This window comes from Borostomias antarcticus (assembly GCF_949987555.1).
Source record: "Borostomias antarcticus genome assembly, chromosome: 12".
NCBI classification, from domain to species: Eukaryota; Metazoa; Chordata; class Actinopteri; order Stomiiformes; family Stomiidae; genus Borostomias; species Borostomias antarcticus.
Window position 1 is genome coordinate 5,931,880 of NC_140245.1, and position 22,415 is coordinate 5,954,294.

Sequence of the window (22,415 nt, forward strand, 5' to 3'; positions counted from 1 at the left end):
TAAAGGATTTGTCAGAATGTCCGTCAGGTTGGCCTGAGCAACCAGATCTGTAAAGAGAGCTTTATCATGCAGGCATGTGCATCTCTGAGTACTCATCCTGGCCCTCCTTCTCATCGGATATCGGTCTTGAATCGTCTGCATCCAGCTGTGATACAATGACAGACAGTTACAGGTCAAGGTTATGGTCATGGTTATGATGAGCATTTGGGATAATGGTAATGATTAAGATCAGCCTGTTCATCTTGGAGAGCACAAATCTGACCTTAAAATTGGGTCTTTGACCTTTGTCCCTGTCTATGCTTCCAGTGCTGCCTCATTTCACATTCTTTCCGTGCTCTGATTTCACCCTGCATGGAAGGTCCATCTCTGTCTATCCTCAGGTTCTACCCTGCATGGAAGATCCATCTCTGTCTATCCTCAGGTTCTACCCTGCATGGAAGATCCATCTCTGTCTATCCTCAGGTTCCACCCTGCATGGAACGTCCATCTCTGTCTATCCTCAGGTTTCACCCTGCATGGAACGTCCATCTCTGTCTATCCTCAGGTTCCATCCTGCATGGATCGTTCATCTCTACCTATCCTCAGGTTCCACCCTGCATGGAACGTCCATCTCTGTCTATCCTCAGGTTCCACCCTGCATGGAACGTTCATCTCTACCTATCCTGCCCCTTCAGCCCTGCCCTGCCTCCATGCTGGATCTAAGCTCTAACATCCCAAACTGCATGATGTGATGATATTGAGTGAGTGAGAAAGCGTGTTTGAGCACCACAGTGTGTGTGCCTGCCGGCACCCGTGTTGAGACTCACACACTGCATCTCTCGCTTGCTGAAGATCTGAGGCAGAAGGAACATCTTGACCGGGATAGTGAGGATGAGGACGAAGGGGAAGGCGAGCGAGGCCACGGTTGACATGACAGCCCAGAGCGCGGCCAGACACACCAGCTGGACGGCTGTGAACAGGTGCATGCGCAGTGTCTTCACCTGAAAAGAGCATTCAGTTTGCATCTCATCCTCCTTTATAAAACCTACATATATCTAGTACTGGTAAAACTCGCAGTAGATATCTGATGATACATGCTTTCTTCAAGGTAGACTATAATACTTGATAGAAAAAAATAAATTTACAGTATGAAACAGAGTTGATCTCTGCATGGTTTTATGACATGTGAAGAGCCATGCACTAACAAGGCTTATGTTACATTAAAGCACTAACAACTACAGAATAAACTGAAAATGATACTACAACTAGTTATAAGTCCGAGGTCTGAATAGCAGGGTTGCAGTCCACAATTCCATTTAATTTCAGGACATGGTTTGAGTTGAAATGCAAAAGTAAAAAAACAAAACATTTTGACACATAAAACTACTCATTAGCAATCCTATGATGAACTCAATTTAAATAATTTGCCTGTATTTTAGTTAGCTAGTTCCTAAGCCCTGGGTTACACCCCTGGTGTTAGTAAGGTTGGAAGAACTGACCTTTCGGACATAGGTGTGGTCAGGGTGGTACTTGGGTGGCATCAGCATCAGCAAAATGCGCTCTGTGAGCTGGATGCCGTTGAGTGACATCACGCCCATGTAAAGGAAGATCCCGAAGAGCACAGCCAGGGGGATCTTACGCAGCAAATCTCCAATCACTATGGACAAACCTGACAAGATCAATAGGCTTGGGTGATGTTCTCCAATCCTATTGTCACCAACATTTTACATGGACTCCATCAGGAAGCATAGTACTGTATGAGGAAGTAGTGTGAAATGTGTTCATAAATGACACTAGTTAAGACATTGTGCAGGTTTCAGAGTGACCTGAACAACGCGAGATTACCCCTACCGACGAAAATAGACACAAGAAGTCCCGTCACCCTCTGCTCCTTCACCTCCTGGATACGGGGCTTGTCGCCGGGGGCAACCGCCTTGCTCATGACAGTGAGGGCGTTGGTGTGGGTGACGGAGCGCACGGTGGTGGCGGCCAACCATGGCAGTCCGAAGAGGGCTGAGAACCCACCCATGACCACGATGATGAGGAGGTCCAGATGGAATCCAGATCCCTTCACAAGCATGCGCTCCTTCTTACTGACTATCAGCCTGATGGATGGAGGGAGAGGGAGAGAGAGAGAAAGAGAGAGAAAGAGAGAGAGAGAGAGAGAGAAAGAGAGAGAGAGAAAGAGAGAGAGAAAGAGAGAGAGAGGAGGATGGGTATTGAAAGAGGGGAGTTAAAGAGTTAATAGGAATATTATATAGAGTTAAGAGGAGTAAATAAGAGTATTCATAGACAGTTAATTAATTCTATTATTTTTGTATACTGTATTTGTACCAACCCAGATACCTGACACTGCAAAGTTATCAGAGACAAAACACAGAGAAACAAGTGCACAGTGCAGTAGACATGTTGTCCCCCACCCATGATGCATCTTTGTGGTAATGACGGAGTGGGAATGTGAAATTTCTTTTTGAATTAATATGATAAACTAACCTATGAGAATACTAACATGTAAATGGATTAAATTAATTAAAATTAAAAGGATTAAACAAGCCAGGAAGCTAAACTGTGGATTTGAAAAGTCTAAGTGTCCCTAGTAGAATATACTATATTTTTACTGAAACACATATGTAACATAGTTTCAGTGTTCAAAGCAAAATGTATTGGCAATGGGAAAACAAACTTCAAACAAGTACCGCTAGAGGTGAACTCTGACCATCCTGTGTGGAAGATGACAAGACGGCCAGTCAGACAAACCAAAACACACGCACACAAATAGCCAACCTTGCATATTTATCATGGACATCAATGAATCATGGTTCTAGTGGAACCACTTCACAAGCAGAGCCTGGACATGTGTACCCATCGCTATGATATCAGAGGAACACCCACAGACACCCTACCTCTGGACATGACCAAACTACAGTTGGACACTATATGACCTAGCCAAAACACTTGTCTACTTTAATGTATCCAATAGTATAAAATAAATACCTAAGCTAGACCCAACTAATCTATTCTGTGAAATACAAGGACTTCTACGTTTACCCACAATGCACCTAACCTCTACACTAACCAATGAGAACATTAACATTTCGAACCAAGAATTTAAAAAGCTAGGAAGCACCTACATGTATAAACTCACTGGATTTGGAAAAAATAGCCCCTGGGTAGACTACAATATACCTGTACTGAAAGTATATTTTCTGTGTAGCCTTTGGCAATGGGAAAAATGAACTAGTGGTGGGTTCAGGTACTACACGGATGAGTGGACAAGCACCCTTTTAAGAGCCCCTCCCTCCCTCTGATTTCATCAGGTGGGGATGACTACACAGGAAGACAGAAGCCTGAGGTAGAACAAAACCTATGTGTAAAGAATGAATGAGCTATGTGACATCACACGTGTATGTTTGAGAGGGTTAAGAAGAAATCTAACTCACGTGGTGATCTGTGTCTCCATGAAGATGAGGATGAAGACTAGCAGTGCCGGCAGGATGCTGGCACCCATCATCCACACAGGGAACTGTCCGTTTGAGCCCAGAGGGTGGATCAACCAACCCCGCTTTTCCGGACTGGTTACTGAGAGACCGCTGGGCACACTCAGCTTCTGCAGAGGGCAAAGGTCAACACAAGCTTTCATCTTTCGGCCTCTGATCTCAAACTTCTTTTTGTATTTTTTTTTTAAATAGAGAGATATAAACTTTTAATCCCTGTAGAACGAAATTTGGCATTTCAGCAGTAGAAATTCCAGCAAAAGGTTGGAAATGCAAAATACAGAATATTACATAGTAGCAATAAGCATAAACAGAACAACAAATATATACATCCATACATACAGCATGTGTAGAGTATAGAATATGTACATACATACAACCAGACTGTATATATGTCTAGTAATACTCATACATACAGATGGAGAGACAGACAGATAGACAGACAGACAGACAGACTATGGATATGTTTAGTAATACTCATATATACATCCAGTACGTGCACCCTCAACAACACCCAGGAACGCTCAGGCACTGTTATAGAGTCTGATGGCCCAAAGGAACGCCTGCCCTGAAGTGCTCCGTTTTGCACCTGGATGGGAGGAGCCTGTGGCTGAAGGTGCTCCCCACCTGCCACAGCTCGCCATGGAGGTGATGGGAGGGGTTGTCTAGGATAGACTTCAGTTTGTCCCTCATCCTCCTCTCCACCAGTCTCCAGGCTGTCCAGTTGTTGCCGCTTGACAGCTGGCCCTCCTCACCAGCTTGTTCAGCTTGTTTGACTCCCCAGACTTGATGTTGCCTCCCCAGCAGGTGACGGCAAAGAACAGTGTGCTGGCGACCACAGACTGGTAGAACATCCTCAGCAGCCTGCTACACACATCGAAGGACCTGAGCCTCCTGAGGAAGAACAGTCTGTTCTTTCCTGTAGAGGGCCTCAGTGTTGTCAGTCCAGTCCAGTCCAGTTTGTTGTTCAGGGGCACTCCCACAAACTTGTATGAGACCAGCATCAAAGTGTCCTCCCCCTGGATGGTAATGGGCTCTTATTCCTTCTGAAGTCCACTACCAGCTCCTTGGTCTTGCTGATGTTGAGTCGGAGCTGGTTCTCCTCAGACTATTCAACGAATCTCCTGACCATGTACCTGTGTGTGTGTGTGTGTGTGTGTGTGTGTCCAGGTACAGGATGCTATGGTAGACTGGCTGTGCTAACATAACGGCTATCAGGACCATTAATGCTAAACTCTTCCCCCATCCCCAAATGGAATGAATAGACAACTACAAATCCTAAAGACACATTGCTTTTGGTAAGGGACTCTCACCTGTGTGAATGCGTCTTTGATGCTGTTGTCCACCAAGACCATGATGAGAATTGCTATAGGGACCCCGAAATCTCCGATGATTCTGCGGAGCTGAGGTACAGAGCAAGTTTGACTTTGACAGGATTTTAATCAGGTTAAGATACACTTTTAGTGATATATTTTGAAACTTTCATTTCAAATGTAAAACATAACAGACAATAGACGTCTTGCTGTATGAAAATAATATACAGGAATTTGGTGTCTTATATGTCTCTTGTCTTACATCATACAAGATCCTTACTATGAAAGTGGCTACTTTCATGCATATATATATATATATTATATAGTTTCACCTGACACTCGTATTGCAAAAAGTAAAATGGAAATAACACATACTGTAGAAGATTAATGCTGTAATTAATTATTGTATCTGGCAAATAAACATAGAGAAAACATATGTACAGTGTTAAACATGCATGGGATAATACATGATAATGATAATACAAGACTTGTCATATATCTGTAGTAAAGTGTCTTTCATTCGTAGTAGACACAAGACAGTGCATACACAAATTCTATACTATTATGATTTATCTTGGATCTACATAGCTTAACAGTTCTGAACAAATCAGTTTTGAATTTGGCTAATCAAGCTAATTACACTTACACTGCCGGGGAAGAAAGCGCTGTTCTTGAACTTGCGCAGGTAGAAAGCGATAAAGAATGTTCCGGACATCAGCACCAAAGACAAGAGAGCGGTGTTGGGTTTTCCCACTGCTTTATCAGGCAGACTCTCCACAGTGATGTTATAAGTCGATGGTGTTGTCATGTTATTACCCGAGGAACAGCTTCGGAGGGGATGCTCTTGAAAGATCTAGTAGGTTTGCAAAATAAAAGAGTCTCAACTGGGGGTAATACTTTTTGAGGGTCTTAAATGGTCTTTAGATACTCAACTAACCATCAAAAAACTTTCAAACTATTGAGATTCAGACTATGGATAAAAACAGAGGAGGGTATGTTTTAATTTCTGTTTTGTATTGTATGTCTTGTATGTAGAATATATACAATACCTATATATAATACATACTAGAATTACAATTAATTTTTATTATATATGATTCTCAATTTCATTGTACATTACACGTTGTGCAATGACAATAAAGGAAACTATCTATATGAGCCCTTATTTTACATAGATACTGAAGCATATTCCACCCGACCCAGCCAAGCTTTAATAGGTGTCCCAGACCTCACCTTGACCAGTTTTAAAAAGGTCTCATAGATGAAAATGAGAGAGATGAGGAGAGAGAAGATCTCCTGTGTGAAGCGGGAGACAAAGCGGACCAGGAAGCTGCCCTCGAAGGCTACGGTGAGAACCACGATGAGGACCAGCCAGAAACCGATCCACACGCGTCCAGTGAGGTACTCCATGTCGTTGGCCTGGCAGAACTGAGACACACATGCAATGGTCCATAGTTCAGTAGTGGTACTGCAGCACTGGAGCTCTCTTTGTTAACATACATATTAGTTACATATTAGTTACTTACATATCAGTTTTGCATCAAAATATATTGGATAAAATTCTGTAACATTTTGTATGTATTAATTAAGAATTAATTATGAGTTGATAGGCTCTCACTGCCAACTGCCAATAGACTCCTTCTCACTCACAGGATTCCCCAATTGCCAATTTTCATTAATGTCCAATTGCTTTTTTAGGGGCCCGTTACTTTTTGAATGCTGGTGAAACTGAAGCTGATTTACCATGGAGAAATCCCATAGGTCCCCACACTGTTAGAAAAAACTAAATCATAAACTAGTGTTACGTGGCACTGGCTAGCACTTCATGAAATGATTCAACAAATGTGTCAAAGCTGAGTATGTCGGAAAACCTTATTAGTGCAAAGCTACATTAACCGTTGTGGTGCTCAACTGAATTTCACATCTTTCTGAGTTTTTCCACCAACTCTTAATATCTATCATTAAATATAATTGATTGTATTAAATATGTTTCACTATATCATTATATCATAATACAGACATAGTACACTGCTGTGTTGTTATTATCATTGTGACTGTGTGAAGTCAGAGACTCACAGAGTAGAAGGCCTCCTCGAAGACCAGCAAGGGTCCAGAGAAGCCCACCACCAGCAGAGGCTGAGCGCCCAGCAGGAAGAAGACCACGCCCTGCATGGCTGTAGCGATGATCAGCTCCGACACACCGATCAGACCATCCGTTTTTTCGCCTGAACAAAAAGGAAGGGTGAAAATGAACGACAAACTCTTAGATTCTTAAAAGGTCCAAGATGATTTTATGCATCAGATTATCTCCATACTGCTACGACCGATCGAGAGGGATCAGAGAATGCAGACGTTTTCAGATGGCTCTGCTATTGTTGGATGTGTAATATGGGGACGGGAGGTGGAATACAGAGGCCTGGTGGAGGACTTTGTTCTGCACGCAGAACCAATGCAGCTCAATGTAGGGAAGACCAGGGAGATGGTGGTGGACTTCAGAAGGAACAAGGCTCTGCTGATTCAAGTCTCCATCCAGGGGGTTGATGTTGATGTGGTCCAGTTGAGTGCACCTGGACAACAGGCTGGAAGGGACAGGGAACACCGAGGCCGTATACAAGAAGGAACAGAGTCGACCCTACTTCCTGAGGAGGCTCAGGTCCTTCGATTGATATGCAGAGCAATGCTGAACATGTTCTACCAGTCTATTGTAGCGAGTTCCATCTTCTATGCGGCCGTATGCTGGGGCAGCAGTATCAAAGCAGCACACGCAAACCGGATGGACAAGCTGATCAGAAGGGTGGGCCTTGTCCGGGGGGGTCAGCCTGGACTGGTGACAGAGATACGAATCAAACCAACCCTAACTGCTGGACATCACGGACAATGTCGCACACCCTCTACTTAATAGGCCAGGAGCCAGGTCCACCCCTCAGGATGTTTTTTGCAACCTTTTTTTCACTATTATTTCCTGTTAGTCCAGATCTCACTTGCTGTGGCCAAAGGTCTTCACTGTACCTCAAATCGGAGAAAACAAAATTTTCAATCATTACCCTTCCAAATGGGAGTAGGCATATTTCTTGCATCTTACGATATGTTAATATGTACTGCCATGCTATCTGAAGTGAAGAACATGAAAAGTGAATACTAAGAAATGCTCTTGAATGGTATTCAAACTATATTTGGTGTATATTATGCAGATAGCTTGCAAAATGTCATACTTATGTATGACTATTTATGCAGTTGCAGTACCTTAATATTTGCATTTACATAATTTCGGTAGAAACATTTCTCAAAAATGTTTTTTTTGTCCCCTGAGACCAAACGGCTCTGAGTTGGGAGTGCTCATTATCAACTTGTGATGGCCCAAGGTCTGGGCTGACAGGAAATAATAGAGAAAAAAGGTAGCAAAAAACATCCTGAGGGGAGGACCAGGCTCCCGGCCTATTATAAGTTCCTTTGTGATAAATGTGTCTTTGAAGACCGCTGTTCTGCTCTGCTGCAGGAATTTTTTACATATTTTGTCTGGTCGACTTCAAGAAAAAAAACCACAGCTTGGTGCTGAGGGTGTTTTGTCCCCTTAAGGCACGGCAACACCTCGTTCACATTGCGCACGCATGCTGAGTCTCAATCAGCAACGCAGGGCGTTCTTCTGCGGCCTTATTTTGAACTTACACTCGCAGGTGGTGGTGTTTCCGACCATAATTTACATAACGCACAATATTATTGTACTGCCATCCTTGTACAGCTTCAGTTTCACACAATGATTTCTTCCCCTTCTTTTCGGGTCTCTTGCGGGGACAGTCTAGATGTATTCTCTCTCTCTTTTTCTTCTTTATTTCACCGTCTCTCACTCCCTATTCTCTCCTTCCTCTCCTATCTCATGCAGGCGGTGATGTCTACTGACCCAACAGCCCTCCGAAGGTGATGGCAGGTGACAGGACTGCGAAGTAGATGAAGATGATGGCGGCCATGCACTGAGGGTTCAGCCCGTCCTTGATGTCACTGAGATATTTGGGGTACCGTCGTGCGACGTCACGGATCAGTCCCCCGAACAATCGTCCGGACCTTCGGAGAGGATCCTCCCCAGGCTTGAAGGGCATCAGCTGAGCTGGAGGAGGAGTAGAAGGGACAGTAAGTACTCGTTTGCAGTCCGTCAGACTGTACTGTAGCTTGGGCTGTATACTGTATCATGTTTAAATCCCCCTACAGAATGGGGTTTGAACCCAAACTCATTACCTCTGCCCCAGCGACAGTGCAGGGTGAGAGGTCATGTTTTTGTTGGCGAGTGTTTGTGTGTTTATCTGTTAGCAAGATTACGCAAAAACTACTGGATTGATTTTCACGACACTCGCTGGAAGGGTGTAGCATGGTCCATCTTAGAACCTGTTAAATTCTGGAGAGGATCCGAATCACAGGACGGGTCAACAAGCCGCCCAAACACAGCCAGCCATTCACCTCCATTCATTTTTTAGACCAGGTTTATGCTAGAACTGACTGATTTTCATGAAACTCGGTGGAGAGGTGTAGCATAGGCCAAGTTAGAAGCCATTAAATTTTGCCGCACACAAAGCTACGAAATGCATTCAGGGGCGGATGTCTGTGCTCTCTGAGGACCATTTCTATTTATTGTCATTTCTACCCATTTCCAACTGTTTAGTGCGATGCATTGTGTTGTAACTTAGCCAAAAAAAAGATCTGGAACATCCATAGTATAACAGTATGGTAATACCTTTATCCTCTGGACTCTCTGGCTCTTTGGCGGGTAACTTGCCCTCCTGCTCCTCCCTCTTCCGGAGCATTTCTCTCTGGAAGCGAGCGACGGAGCGCAGCAGCTCCTCTCCGCCCACCTCCGACGGGGGCAGGACGATGCTGCAGTCCAGGAAGCTGTTGATGGCGTTCAGCAGATCCTGACGTTCGTCCGCCGAGTAGGCCGCCTCGTGAAAGTGCTGATAGAGAGGAAAGAGAAGTTTGAAGCACGGGAATGAAACTCAGCTTTTAATTAAAGGCAAGTGTACACCGGTGTGTATTGTGTGCCTACTGTGTGTGTGTGTGTGTGTGTGTGTGTGTGTGTGTGTTTCAGGGGAATTGCAATTTGCTGCATAGATGATTGAGGAAGACGATGGAAATAAGAATGAAAGAATGACTAAACAGTTTGAATTTCAATGACTAAACAATTTGAATGTGGGTTCTCCCATTGCGATGGTGTTTCTGTATTTTCACATTGTATGAACACTTATTGTGCTCTCGTTCAGTGTGTTAAGCCTCCACATTCTTCAACTCTTTTAATTCAACTCGTCGGATTCACCTTGTCAGACATCAGTGTGGAAATGGATCGTCCAATCTGGTGATAGTCGATGTTGGCAGTGGGCGGGCCCAGCAGCAGGAAAAGGAAACGCACGGGGACAGGAACTTCCAGGACCGACTCCAGCAGCACGGCCTCCTGCAGGCGCACAAACGCCATGGAGGGCTGCTCTAAGAACGCCACGCTGCCTGGGGGGGGAATGACGCAGTATCACATGACTCTAAAATCACCTGTATCTTGCCTGGTTTAAAAAATGAATGGAGGTGAATGGCTGGCTGTGTTTGGGCAGCTTGTTGACCCGTCCTGTAATTTGGATCCTATACCTGTACCTGTATCTGCTGAATCACTCATTTTACTTTGTTTATATCACCTAACAAGGTAGGTACAAAAATGGCCACCTACTTTATCCAATGTTGGTAAACAGTTCAGTTCAGCTTGATGTATCTATGATGAAATGCTATGCTCTAATCATTTGTGATGATCATTTGTGACCTACATATCTTGCACGAGAGAGCAGATGTGCTCCTCAAAGGTGCTCGTCCTGCACTCGCAGTCTCAATTGTATGCTTCAAAGAATGCACAAGAGCATGAGAGCATGAAGACAACGCTCACAGACAACCCACCTGTGGGCGTGACAAACTCCATGACAGTTTACTAGTCTACTATCACTAGCCTGCTCTAACCTATCCAGCATTATCAAACTACCTACGAGGAATCATCTACTATATCTTGTGTGAAACGCTTATACATGCTAGCATGCTAGTTTATGCATGCTAGCAGTGGTGTAGTGGAGGGTGTATGGCGTATGAGGAGTATAGCCACTTCTTTATCCGTGGGCCGACAGTATGGCCATTTCTTTAAATACCACTAATGTAAAAACTGTAACATTTCTGCTACAGTATACCCAGTTCTTTAGTTAGAGTGCACCCACTTCTTTAGTCACTGCTGCAGTACACCCCTGCATGCTAGAACCTAGAACCAAAATTTGATTCCTGCTCCTGGCAGCACATATTCTCCCCTCATACATTTATCACTCCCACACACATTCCACTTGGCTTGATAAAGGTGAGAAAAAACGAAAGAAAGGTTGGCTTACCACTCTATTGAAAACCTAATAGAAGAGAGTAGTGATGATACATGTTGCATACCCACAAGAACGACTGTGGCTTCGGCATTATCAGGGATCTTCTCCAGCAGTTTAAGCTCATGCTTGGACTTGGACTTTTGCATGTCCAATATGGAAGGAGCATCTTTCTGTTCGACACAAACAGGCTTATCTCAGACAGATGAGACACACAAGTTGACACACATACACACACACGCACGCACACACACACGCTCTCGCACGCACGCACACACACACACACACACACACACACACACACACACACACACACACACACACACACAGATACAGGCACACACACAAACACTCTTTCTACAGGCACACACACAAACCTCGTTCTTCTCCACGTCGATGGAGGTGTCCGCAGGGGTGCCTGCGGGTCCTCCCCCGCCCATGAGGGACTCTGTGACGGAGAGCTCCGGCTGGTCCGCCTGGTGGGCGCCGTGGTGCGGCGCCAGCAGAGAGCCCAGGCTGGCCGCTGAGATGTTCCTGCTGAACGAGGAGTGCTCCTTCTCATCGCTCGGGTGACTGGGAGAGGGAGCGGAAAGAGAGGGAGATGGTGACAGGGGGGAGTCAAGCCGAGTCATCTCTGCTTGAGTGGAGTCTGTCAATTGTGTTTGAGTGGATAGAGTAAAATATAATATAATGACATGCAGGGTCCTCCCACCCTTCCCAGGTGCTGGGTGGGGGGGGGGTCAGAGAGAGTCATTGTCCCCCTGAGTCAGCGATTTTAGCAATTATATTGGTTTGGCCTCACGCAGCGCTGCTCTGTTCTGAGCACATTTTTGGCTCCGTTGTCTGTTCCAATTCACGATTCACAAGGCATGCATCCCTCACACTCTCCCAATTCATAGCACTATCCTACAGTCTAACAATTCTCAAAATGAACAGCCTACGTGAAGCGAATGAAACATAAGGAGGTTGTTACAGCTCTGCCCCCCCCCAGGCCTCCAACGCACTCCCTCTCTACCTCTCCAAGGTCACCTGAGCACTCCTCAAGCACCCCGTGTTCCCGGACCCTGCGGAGACATGCTTGCCCGCTGCTGCCCCCCAACCCTTTTCCTCAGTCCTTTTTGCAGCACACTTTGAGTTTTCATTAAAGCCTGCTGGACTTTTCTCATTCTGGCTGCCTAACGAGTTGTGCGTTCGGGTCCAAAACAAAAAAGGACATAACAGAGGTGTGCTCATACCGCACACTGATAGGAACAGGCAGGCATTATTGTTATTTTGTTTTTGTTTTTCACTTACAGTGGCTCAGGAGCAGCACCTCTATAATTGTTTGGGGAGAATCCTGCAATGCACTGCAATAAACTGCTATGCAATGCGACACACATTACAACAGAACTCGACTGTCCATCCAAGTTTAATCTAGTTTTGAGCAAACCATCTGGAAACACCAGTGTTGGAGTGGTATTACCTGTGCTTTAGAAGAAGGGCTCTGAGGACATTGGCTCGGTCCTCATCTTTTATGAGGTCTGAGATGATCATCTGCTCCACCACCTGATGGGCGATACCAGGCAGGGTCTTCTGGTCAAGGTCAAGGAGTACCGCGCCTGAGGGATGCGTATTCAATGGCTTTAAAATGCTGCTGTTATTGTTTTGTTATTGTTTATGTGTCCATGTGTCACTCTGCTTCCCTCCTCACTTGCCCACCCTGGGTTCGATCTCAGGTCCTCTGACTTGCCAACGCGCATGACCACCTTACATAAACACCGCTTTAGCCAGCTACGCCACCGAAAAGCTGGAGATTCAATGGCGTGTGTGGGTATTTATACTGAGGAGTGAGTTTAACTAATTCAACTCAGTTACACTGCAACAAGAAACAATTGTTCCAAAAGCTTATGTACTGTTGCACTATATTAGATCACTCCAATATTATTGCTACAGTATATCACCTTCTGGAAGTAGAGAGCCGAATAATAATTTCAGATTAGTCTGCCTAGCAGGGGTGCTGCAGCTGCTCCCCCCCCTCTAAAAGCAGCTGCTGAACATCCTTCTTCCTCCTCTTCTCAGCGTAGCCCTCGTTCTTCAGCTGTCCCTGTGAGACAACCTTCTAAAACCCTTCCCCTACGGGAAGTCTGTTTTGTTTCCTGGTAGAACCAGTAATCTGTGCAAGTGTGGAACCATAAGGATTCTCAGAGGGTCTCTCTGAGATGGTTGTTAACTGAATAACATTTTATGGTTCTAGGTAGCACCTTTTTTCTTTACGGTACTTGCTATTCTTACTTTGAATATCTGCTATTCCCTTTGTTCCTTTGTCCATTTTTCACCTCTCTTCTTATTCAAAGTAAGAATAGTAAGAACCGTATATAGTAAATATAATAATTATAAAGTAATATAGTACTTTGTTATAGTAAAGTAAGAATAGTAACTACCATGAAGAAAAAAGGTGCTACCTAGAACCATAAAATGTTAACACTCTTGAGTTCAGTCTTTCCAAGTTCATTTTCTGACTCATTTTCACCCCCCCTCTTCTCTCTAATGTCCCACCGTGGGAGATGGTCTTGCGGAGCTCCAGCAGGCTGCGGAAGGACAGCGAGGCCACGTGGGGCTTCCCCCAGCGGTCCGTCTCCTCCTCCACGTCCTCCTCAAACTTGATCCAGCGCGCCGTCTCCCTCCACTGCATCTCCTGGTTCTTATCTATCACCAGCTCGTTCAGCTCAACAAACACCTGAGAGACACATACAGAGTTTCCAACGGAATATCTCTCAATGATGTCATATTAACGTTGTAAAAAGAACCAGAAAGTTAATAATAGCACACAAACACTCCATACACACACTCACTGCCCCCCCCCACCCCCTCCCTATAGCATTAGGTCTCAGATCTCCAGGCTCAGAGTTTCTTCCCACTCACTGACCCCCTGCACACCAGCACACCCCTGCAGCTACAGTACCTCAAAAACCTGCGCTATTCACTATTCACACTAAAATCCTGTTTTGTATTTTATTATATGCTACTGTGATATTGCTGCTACTTTTCTTTTATTATACTTTTCTATTACTTATATTTACATTTTTCTATTACTTTTCTATTACTTATATTTCTTTTATTTATTTGTCTATGTGAGAAGCTCTCAAGTTCGCATTGCATTGTGTGTTGTACCCATACCATGTGCTAATGACAAATAAATCTACTTGAGCTTGTACATTCTATCAATTCCTTGCCCCATCTACCTTGGCCTGTCCATGTTACAGTACAGTAGATGGGGGAAGGAAGTGATATAGAGAATGTACAAATTCAAGTAGGTTTATTTGTCATTAGGGGGAGGACAAAAATTTAGTGTTACTGGAGGTTCTAATGCAGATTTTTCATATACAACTAACTGACGGCTAGATGGACTGACTAACATACTTCAGTAACTCTTTATAAAAAGTATAAAATTGTTATTTTAAAACTGAATTTCATTAACAAAAGTATGTTATAACACTACAGGTAACAGCATATGTATAGTTAAGTATAGTACATATGCAATGTAGACACAACAAAAGAGACTTACAAATTAATGCACACACTATGCTGTACAGGTATTGCCAGAGGCACAATAGATATAAAGGTACTCTGAATCTACGTTTCAGACCATAACACAACAAATCTGCCCCAGACTATACTGAGCCACTGAGGTCCAAATATCCCTACCTTCTGATGCCCCGCCACCCGACCCACCAAGTCCAGCCGAACCATCGTGCTCAAGCGAGAAGTGGTCTGATCCAGAGGCTGGGTGAGCAAGCAGCTGAGTACTGCAGTCGCTAACGAACCAGGGTTACCTTTCTCTCTCTAACTCACACATTCCATTACAGGCCTGATGTTAAAGTTCTCATTAAATGGTCACACACATACACGCACACATACACGCACACACACACACACACACACACACACACACACACACACACACACACACACAAGCACACACACACACACACACACACACACACACACACACACACCAAAGCTGGCGTGTACCTGCTGCACTAATGAAAACAAATCTAAGTCCCTGTATTACTCCCAAGAGCCACTTGTGTCGTCTTACCTGTCCCCTGTTTCGGGTAGCGTGTGAAAGTCGACCCTTATTCATTTGTCATGTCCCTGTCTGTCTTTCCCTGTCCTCGCATGACCTCACCCAGGATGGGGAAGGCGAGGACAGGGAATAGTAAAGGCCAAGGCAGGCGATATTCATAACAAATCACAAATTTGTTGTAAACGGGAAAAACTCCTTACATCAGAGAAATACACTATATGGACAAAAGTATTGGAACACCTACACATTACACCTACAGGAGCTTTTATCACATCCCGTTCTAAATTCATAGGCATTAATATGGAGTTGGTCCCCCTTTGCAGCTACTGTATAACAGCGCAGCTCGTCCAACATCAGTGTCTGACTTCACTAAATGAATGCTCTTCTGGATGAATGGGAACACTCCAAAATCTTGTAGAAAGCCTTCCCAATACTTTTGTCCATATAGTGTATATCTAAAGTGCCTGCTACATATTGTTACAATATAATGAACTGTAACTCCACTCAAATGACAGTAAACCAGCAAATCAAACCTGCAGAGGTGAAATATGACTTTTGTAATGTGTCTTCTACTGATGTGAGATGTACACATCTACTGTAGCGTAACCTGTTTAGCACACAGTATATCTGCCACACCTGCTCATTATGCATATATACTGTATAAAATAGATCTCTGTCTCAATGGGTCTCAGCATAGATAAGGTTAAATATTAAATAAAAAAAATAGGCTAACTATTTGAGAGAATATTTGTGTGAAATATAAAGGTCCTTTTATCACAATGTCATTGAAGTATTGCAATGCCATCAAGTCATCAAATGATTGAAATGCCATTGACATTAGGGCCAATATCTCCAGACCCCATTGCTCTGCATTTATTGTACATTCACCTCATGCGGGGTACGGTCCAACTTGCGACCGCAGCAGCCGGGCTCCTTGTGGTCCTTGGTGATGTGTACCACCTTACCATTGGTGCTCTTCCTGACCAGGTGACGTCGCACCCCAGGCACATCCTCGAACCTGTGACCTGAGAGAGAGAGAGGGAGAGAGAGAGAGAGAGAGAGAGAGTGAGAGAGAGAGAGAGAGAGAGAGATCCCACATCTATCAATATTCACAGCAAGACCACACAGGTTCCCACGGGAACACGTTTCTCCTGCTGTAATCAAAGTTTCAAGGTTGATTGAGCAGTATACATAGAGAGTACAGAGACCCTTTTAAGGAGATGGGAAAGTGAGACTTAAAGCTTGTCAGACACAAAGCAAACTAATCAACTTCAGTTCCATTAACTATCTGATGTATTACTTTTCAGCAGAAAGCTCAAAACCGGCAAATACACTACATTTAACACAAAATACTCTACACATCTATGCACTTGTTTATTTTGAACTTTAGATTTAGATTTTAAGTAATTTATTTTACGGTAGCAGACAACTTTGCATTCATGACAGTTATGTAAAGAAGACAATTCGGCTATTTATAATAAATATGTATTTATAATAAACAGAATGTAACATTTATAACTTATTCACAACTGTAAACAGTAAGTATTAGGCCTAAGCCATGAGAATCACATGCAACACTTTTCTGAACTGGATGATTAAAAATCCTAGGAAAACCTTCAGCATACAGGCAAATGTAACAGGTGCAGAAAAATGCCAATCTGGACATCATTACCAAACTCACAAAGTCACAAAATATGCAACATACTCACTAAAATCTTCTCTCAGATTCTGATGCAATTGGGAGTTTCAGAGCATTGAAAGTACAACACTGATCGCTTCGCATTATTTTCTCATAAGAATATTATTGTTCTCCAAAGATGAGGGATGTGCACAGGGATGTGCACACACACGCCAACACACACACACACACACACACACACACACACACACACACACACACACACACACACACACACACACACACACACACAAATGTGATCTGAACATGAAACCAACAATGGAAATGTGGAAAAGTACCAGTGGTGGGCAGCTGCGGCTCACATTCCTACAGGGCACAGTTGGAATGTGGGATGGCCGGCATTGTTTCTTTGTCAACAAAACAAGAAAGTTCATTTTTGGATTAGATGGTAAGATAACAATGCTAATTTACTTGGAAGAATGGACCTTGTATTAAGCTCTCGATTTTTGGAGAGAAATGAACCCGTTCATTGCTGCTACAGTACAGTATGTTATCAGAGAAGAGGTTTTGTCAGGGCTGTATAGACAAAGAAAAGTGTAATAAGCATTTCTGATATTTGTGCCACCTACAGTAAAGATGCGTTTGCTTTGAAGTAATTGGAGCAATTCATGGGACTGTCAGGAGATATCTATCAAAGAGTCACGTACAGTACAGTGTAGTGCAATAATCTTTCAAATTTATATATCAACATGGGCATATTGGCAATTCCCCACACAATTTACATCAAAGTTATTCATAAATAATTGTTTGGTATATTGAGTAATTTGAGTAGGCCTACGCCTACTGTTTCTTATATTAGAAACATTAGACACTTACATTACTGGGATATCACCTAGGCCATCCGTCAAACCAGCGACCACCATCATATTTTTGCACAAAAACGGTTGTTTTATAACGCAGATCTACTCAATACAAGTCTAGGCTATTAGTAGTCATGAGCAATACCAGGTCAAGTTATTTTATCCCCTAGCTGATAAGGATTGATGAGGTTTTTTATGTCGGCTAGCAGGTGAAATTCCCATAGGATCTTGAGTTGCATGTCAATAGATTTTTTTTATGTTTTTCAACTTTGAACGTGGCACCGGCACTCACTCTTAATGCCGTCCAGGTCTGCCGAGGCCAGCGTCTGGGCCTCAATCTCGTCAGTGGCCACGCGCTGCTGACTGCCCGTCATGTTGCCCGTGCGCCGCCTCTCCTGCAGGTCATAACTGCTACGACCACTAGGGGGCCCTCTAGAGGAGGAAGAGGGTGTGGAACCCCTGGTAGGTGGGCTGGCTGGGTCCAGGGACAGGGCCGAGCCCGTGGAGGGGGCAGGTGACAGGCCGTTCCTCCCTTTGGGAGGGGTGGAGACACTAGAGGACAAAAAATACGTCATGAAAATGTGATATAGGCCTATGAATGGACAAGGTTTTGAGATATATGTCTTTGGGTGAACTAACTCTTCAATTTTGGTCACTCATATCCTTACATCCTTCAATCACCCACATACGCCATGTTCATTTAGGGACCAGCTGTAGTAATACGTATGACCTCTAAACCTTAAGAGTTCATATACCATTTCATGCAGAAAAACTAAGATGAGTGTACTGTATGTTTTTCTCTTTTGCTACAGTCATTTACCTCCTGCATGTAAGTGTTTGTTATAGGTGAGAGTGTGTCTGTGTATAGTATTCTACATGTTACCGTACTCACTCTGAGGAAGTGCCATCCTCTGGTAGGTTGGTGTTGGTGCTCGGGGCAGTCTGGCATACGGAGGTGATACAGTGGAGGGAGGTGCCATTGCCAGTCTTGCTAGGGGTTGGGGTCACAGGGTCGTCTTCTGGTACAAAGAACTGAGGGAACAGGGTGTGGAGCTGATGAGCGACCAGTGTGAATGAGTGTGTCTCAGTGTGTGCATGTGTGTGTGTGTGTGTGTGTGAGAGTATGACCCGCCCCCACCTGTACGGCCTCCTCGTGCGTATCCGTGTCTGTATCAGGGGTGGGCGTGGTCGTATAGTCCCCCTCTCCATCGTTCTGGCTGTAGTATTCTTCCTCTCCGTCCTCTTCCTCTTCGTCTTCTTCTATGGCGGGGGCTCCGCTCGCACCAGATCCCTCCCTCTGTTCCGCTGTCTTCTTCTTCTTACCGTTCTTCTTCTTTCTCCTCTCGAGGGGGAGTTTGGACAGCGGATGGTGGATGTGGTGGGAGGAATGGCGATGATCTAGAAAACAGAGACATCACTGCATGTCATCTGGTCATAGTGGGGAAGCCAAGTCATGTTAGGGACAATATATAACAGTATATTCATTTATTTTCTTCCTTCGGGGTACAGTTTCTACGTGTCATATCAACCATCGCTGAACCTTGCTTAACAATGCTTAAAGGAGTAGTAAAGGGAAAATGCATGTTTAGCCCTGTTTTGAGGTTACTTATGATCATATACAATGGTTCAGATCAAAAAGTTGACAAAACTAGCACTTTTGAGAAAGTCTCATAATTGCTCTGCCACCGTTTTGGTCATACAATGGATGTGGATGGGCATCTTGAAAAATCGTTCAAAAACATGTTAAACTCTCAATTTCAAAGACAGCTCTTTCTCCTCCTCCTGTGAGACAACTCACAGTCAAAATCCTCCTCGTTGAAGGTACGGTGCTTTTCAGGAGGTCTGGAGGTGGGTGGGTGAAGGATCTGTTGAAAGCGCTGCACCCCTAAGGTCTTATTCAGGTCCCCCTCTTCATCATCGTCATCCTCACATTGCCGAGAGGGGGAGGGTGCTGTGACAGGCTGCACCTGTAGAACAGTTAAAGTATATAGTTACAGTTACAGTTAGATGTTATGGTTAGAATGAAGGAAGCAGCATGTAACATGTTCACTACATTCCAGTAGTGATAATACAGTTTGTGTATAATTATCACCACTATAGCATTCTACTTTACGATTTTTGACAGCTGGTTTCAGTGGTTGATACTGAAAAAACATATTGAAGCCGGGAAAAGTGAGAAGCTGAGGTTAAGATCACATATGCAAGACAATGAAATCATGCAGTTCCAACCTGGCAACACTAGAGGGAGACAGACATCTGTAAAATTCATGTCAAGTGTACCAACCACAGTCAGTCACATGGATAGAGCCTCATGCCAAATCACATTTCAAAGCAATAATTGAACAAGAACCAAACTAATCATGGATGAATCATAACTTATGTAACTTTCAACACATTTCATATATCTAGAAATGATGCTCGGAGAGCACAGACATCCCCCCGTTAATGCATTTTGTGGTTCTGTGTGAGAGATTCAAGATTTCTTTATTTGTCACATGTAATGTACGGTGTACAGTCACATTGAAATGTTGCTTCCGGCTCTAAGATTCTGCTTGATACAGATAAACTCTCTGTAGCCTACGGGGTCCACTGGGCAAGTCGATTAATGAAAATATATTTAAATGGATGGATGGATGGAGGATGGATGGATGGATGGATGGATGGATGGATGGATGGATGGATGGATGGATGGATGGATGGATGGATGGATGGATGGATGGATAATGGACTTTCCACTTTGAGGAAATGATGGTGTTTCAATGGGAAAATTACAGCAAAAGGTTGGAAATACAGAATCAACATAGCGGTGAATAAGCATAAAAAAACAAGGAATATATACATCCATACATACATACAGCATGACTGTATGTATACTATATGTATACATACATACAGACTGTATAGATATGTATAATAGTACTCATACATACATACATGTACACATCCACAACACTCAGGAACACTCAGGCACTGTTATAGAGTCTGATGGCCGCTGGCACAAAGGAGCGCCTGAAATGTTCTGTTTTGCACCTGGGTGGGAGGAGCCTGTGGCTGAAGGTGCTCCGCATCTGCCACAGCTCATCAGAGAGGATGGGAGGGGTTGTCCAGAATAGACTAGACAGTTTGTCCCTCATCCCTACTCTCCACCAGTCTCCAGGCTGTCCAGTTGTTGTCCCACGACGGAGCCAGCCCTCCTCACCAGCTTGTTCAGCTTGTTTGACTCCCCAGACCTGGTTTTGCCTCCCCAGCAGATGACAGCAAAGAACAGTGTGCTGGTTACCTGGGGCGGCTGTAACTCAGTTGGTAGAGCGGGTCGTTCAGTGATCGAAGGGTCAGTGGTTCGAATCTCAGCTCCGACTGTCCACATGTCGAAGTGTCCTTGAGCAAGACACCTAACCCCAAATTGCTCCCAATGAGCAGGTTAGCACCTTGCATGGCAGCCACCGCCATTTGTGTGTGAATGGATGAATGAGAAGCCATTGTAAAGCGCTTTGAGTGCCGCTAAGGTGGAAAAGTGCTATATAAGTGCAGTACATTTACCATTTACCTCAGACTGGTAGACACACATCAAAGGACCTGAGCCTCCTAAGGAAGAACAGTCTGCTCTGCTATAGAAGGCCTCGGTATTGTCAGTCCAGTTTCCTGCTCAGGTGCACTCCCAGCAACTTGTAAGAGTCCACCATCACAATTTCCTCCCCCTGGATGATAATAGGATTGGGGGCCTTATTCCTTCTGAAGTCCACTACCAGCTCCTTGGTCTTGCTGATGTTGAGTTGGAGCTGGTTCTGCAAAGACCATTCAATGAATCTCCCGACCACATCCCTGTACTCTTCCTCATCATCTGCCCTGATGCAGCTCACAATAGAGGAGTCGTCTGAGAACCTATGGAGGTGTCACGCTCCAGAGCTGTGGCTGAAGTCGGAGGTGTAGAAGGTGAACGGGAAAGGTGACAGAACTGAAGCCCCTCACCATGGGCCTCAGGCGCTGCAGAACCAGTCTCTCGAATACCTTCATAACATGTGACATCAGTGCCACTGGCCTGTAGTCATTGAGTTGACATTCATAGCCACCTCATTGTGCCAATAATGGATATACTGTAGAACATGTGTTGCTTTAGCAGCAAATTATGTGGTTATTTGCAAATAGCAAAACTAACTACTGAAAAAAAATAAGTCACTGACAAATTACCAGATACAACAACGTAACTTGAATTCAGATTTACCGCTATGATTGTAGTAGCAGCAGCAGTACCAGCATCCTGAGGGTCACTCATGGCTCCGTTTGGGGTCAAGAGGTCACAGCAGTCTCGTGTGGTGTGGTGTCGTCGGTGAGGTCGAACTTTAGCCCTTTTCACTCTCTTTCTGTTTCAACAAGGGGCTTTTGGGCAGCATAACCTGGGGAAAGATGTTCAGCACATCAACAAATAACAGCTCTGAATCCCATAGGTTCTGGTGTAAACAAGTGTAAAGAGCTTCAGAGAACCCCAGGTTGTTACTGCAACTGAAAATTTGGTTTCAGTTGACCTACCTGGTTAAATAGCTTTAAAAAAATATAAATAAATAAATAAATAAATAAATAAATAAATAAATAAATATATATATATATATATATATATATATATATATATATATATATATATATATATATATATATATAAATGCCAGGAGCTGTTTGTTTATGAATTGAG

The 22,415-nt window shown here is 44.0% G+C and overlaps 1 protein-coding gene across 1 annotated transcript; it reads right to left on the reverse strand.

Annotated features, from left to right (window-relative positions):
- Positions 1 to 64: 64 nt before the first annotated feature.
- Positions 65 to 21,754, reverse strand: slc4a2a (solute carrier family 4 member 2a; the record flags this gene model as incomplete). The annotated part of the gene is made up of 22 exons (XM_084447240.1): positions 65 to 145; positions 807 to 980; positions 1,479 to 1,648; positions 1,831 to 2,084; positions 3,420 to 3,586; positions 4,787 to 4,876; positions 5,433 to 5,639; positions 6,020 to 6,214; positions 6,863 to 7,011; positions 8,685 to 8,888; positions 9,510 to 9,726; positions 10,086 to 10,270; positions 11,231 to 11,336; positions 11,541 to 11,736; positions 12,626 to 12,761; positions 13,699 to 13,879; positions 16,118 to 16,254; positions 18,021 to 18,280; positions 18,621 to 18,760; positions 18,867 to 19,126; positions 19,527 to 19,695; positions 21,698 to 21,754. 22 exons carry the CDS (start codon positions 21,752 to 21,754, stop codon positions 65 to 67), a joined length of 3,735 nt encoding a protein of 1,244 aa, XP_084303366.1.
- Positions 21,755 to 22,415: the final 661 nt, after the last annotated feature.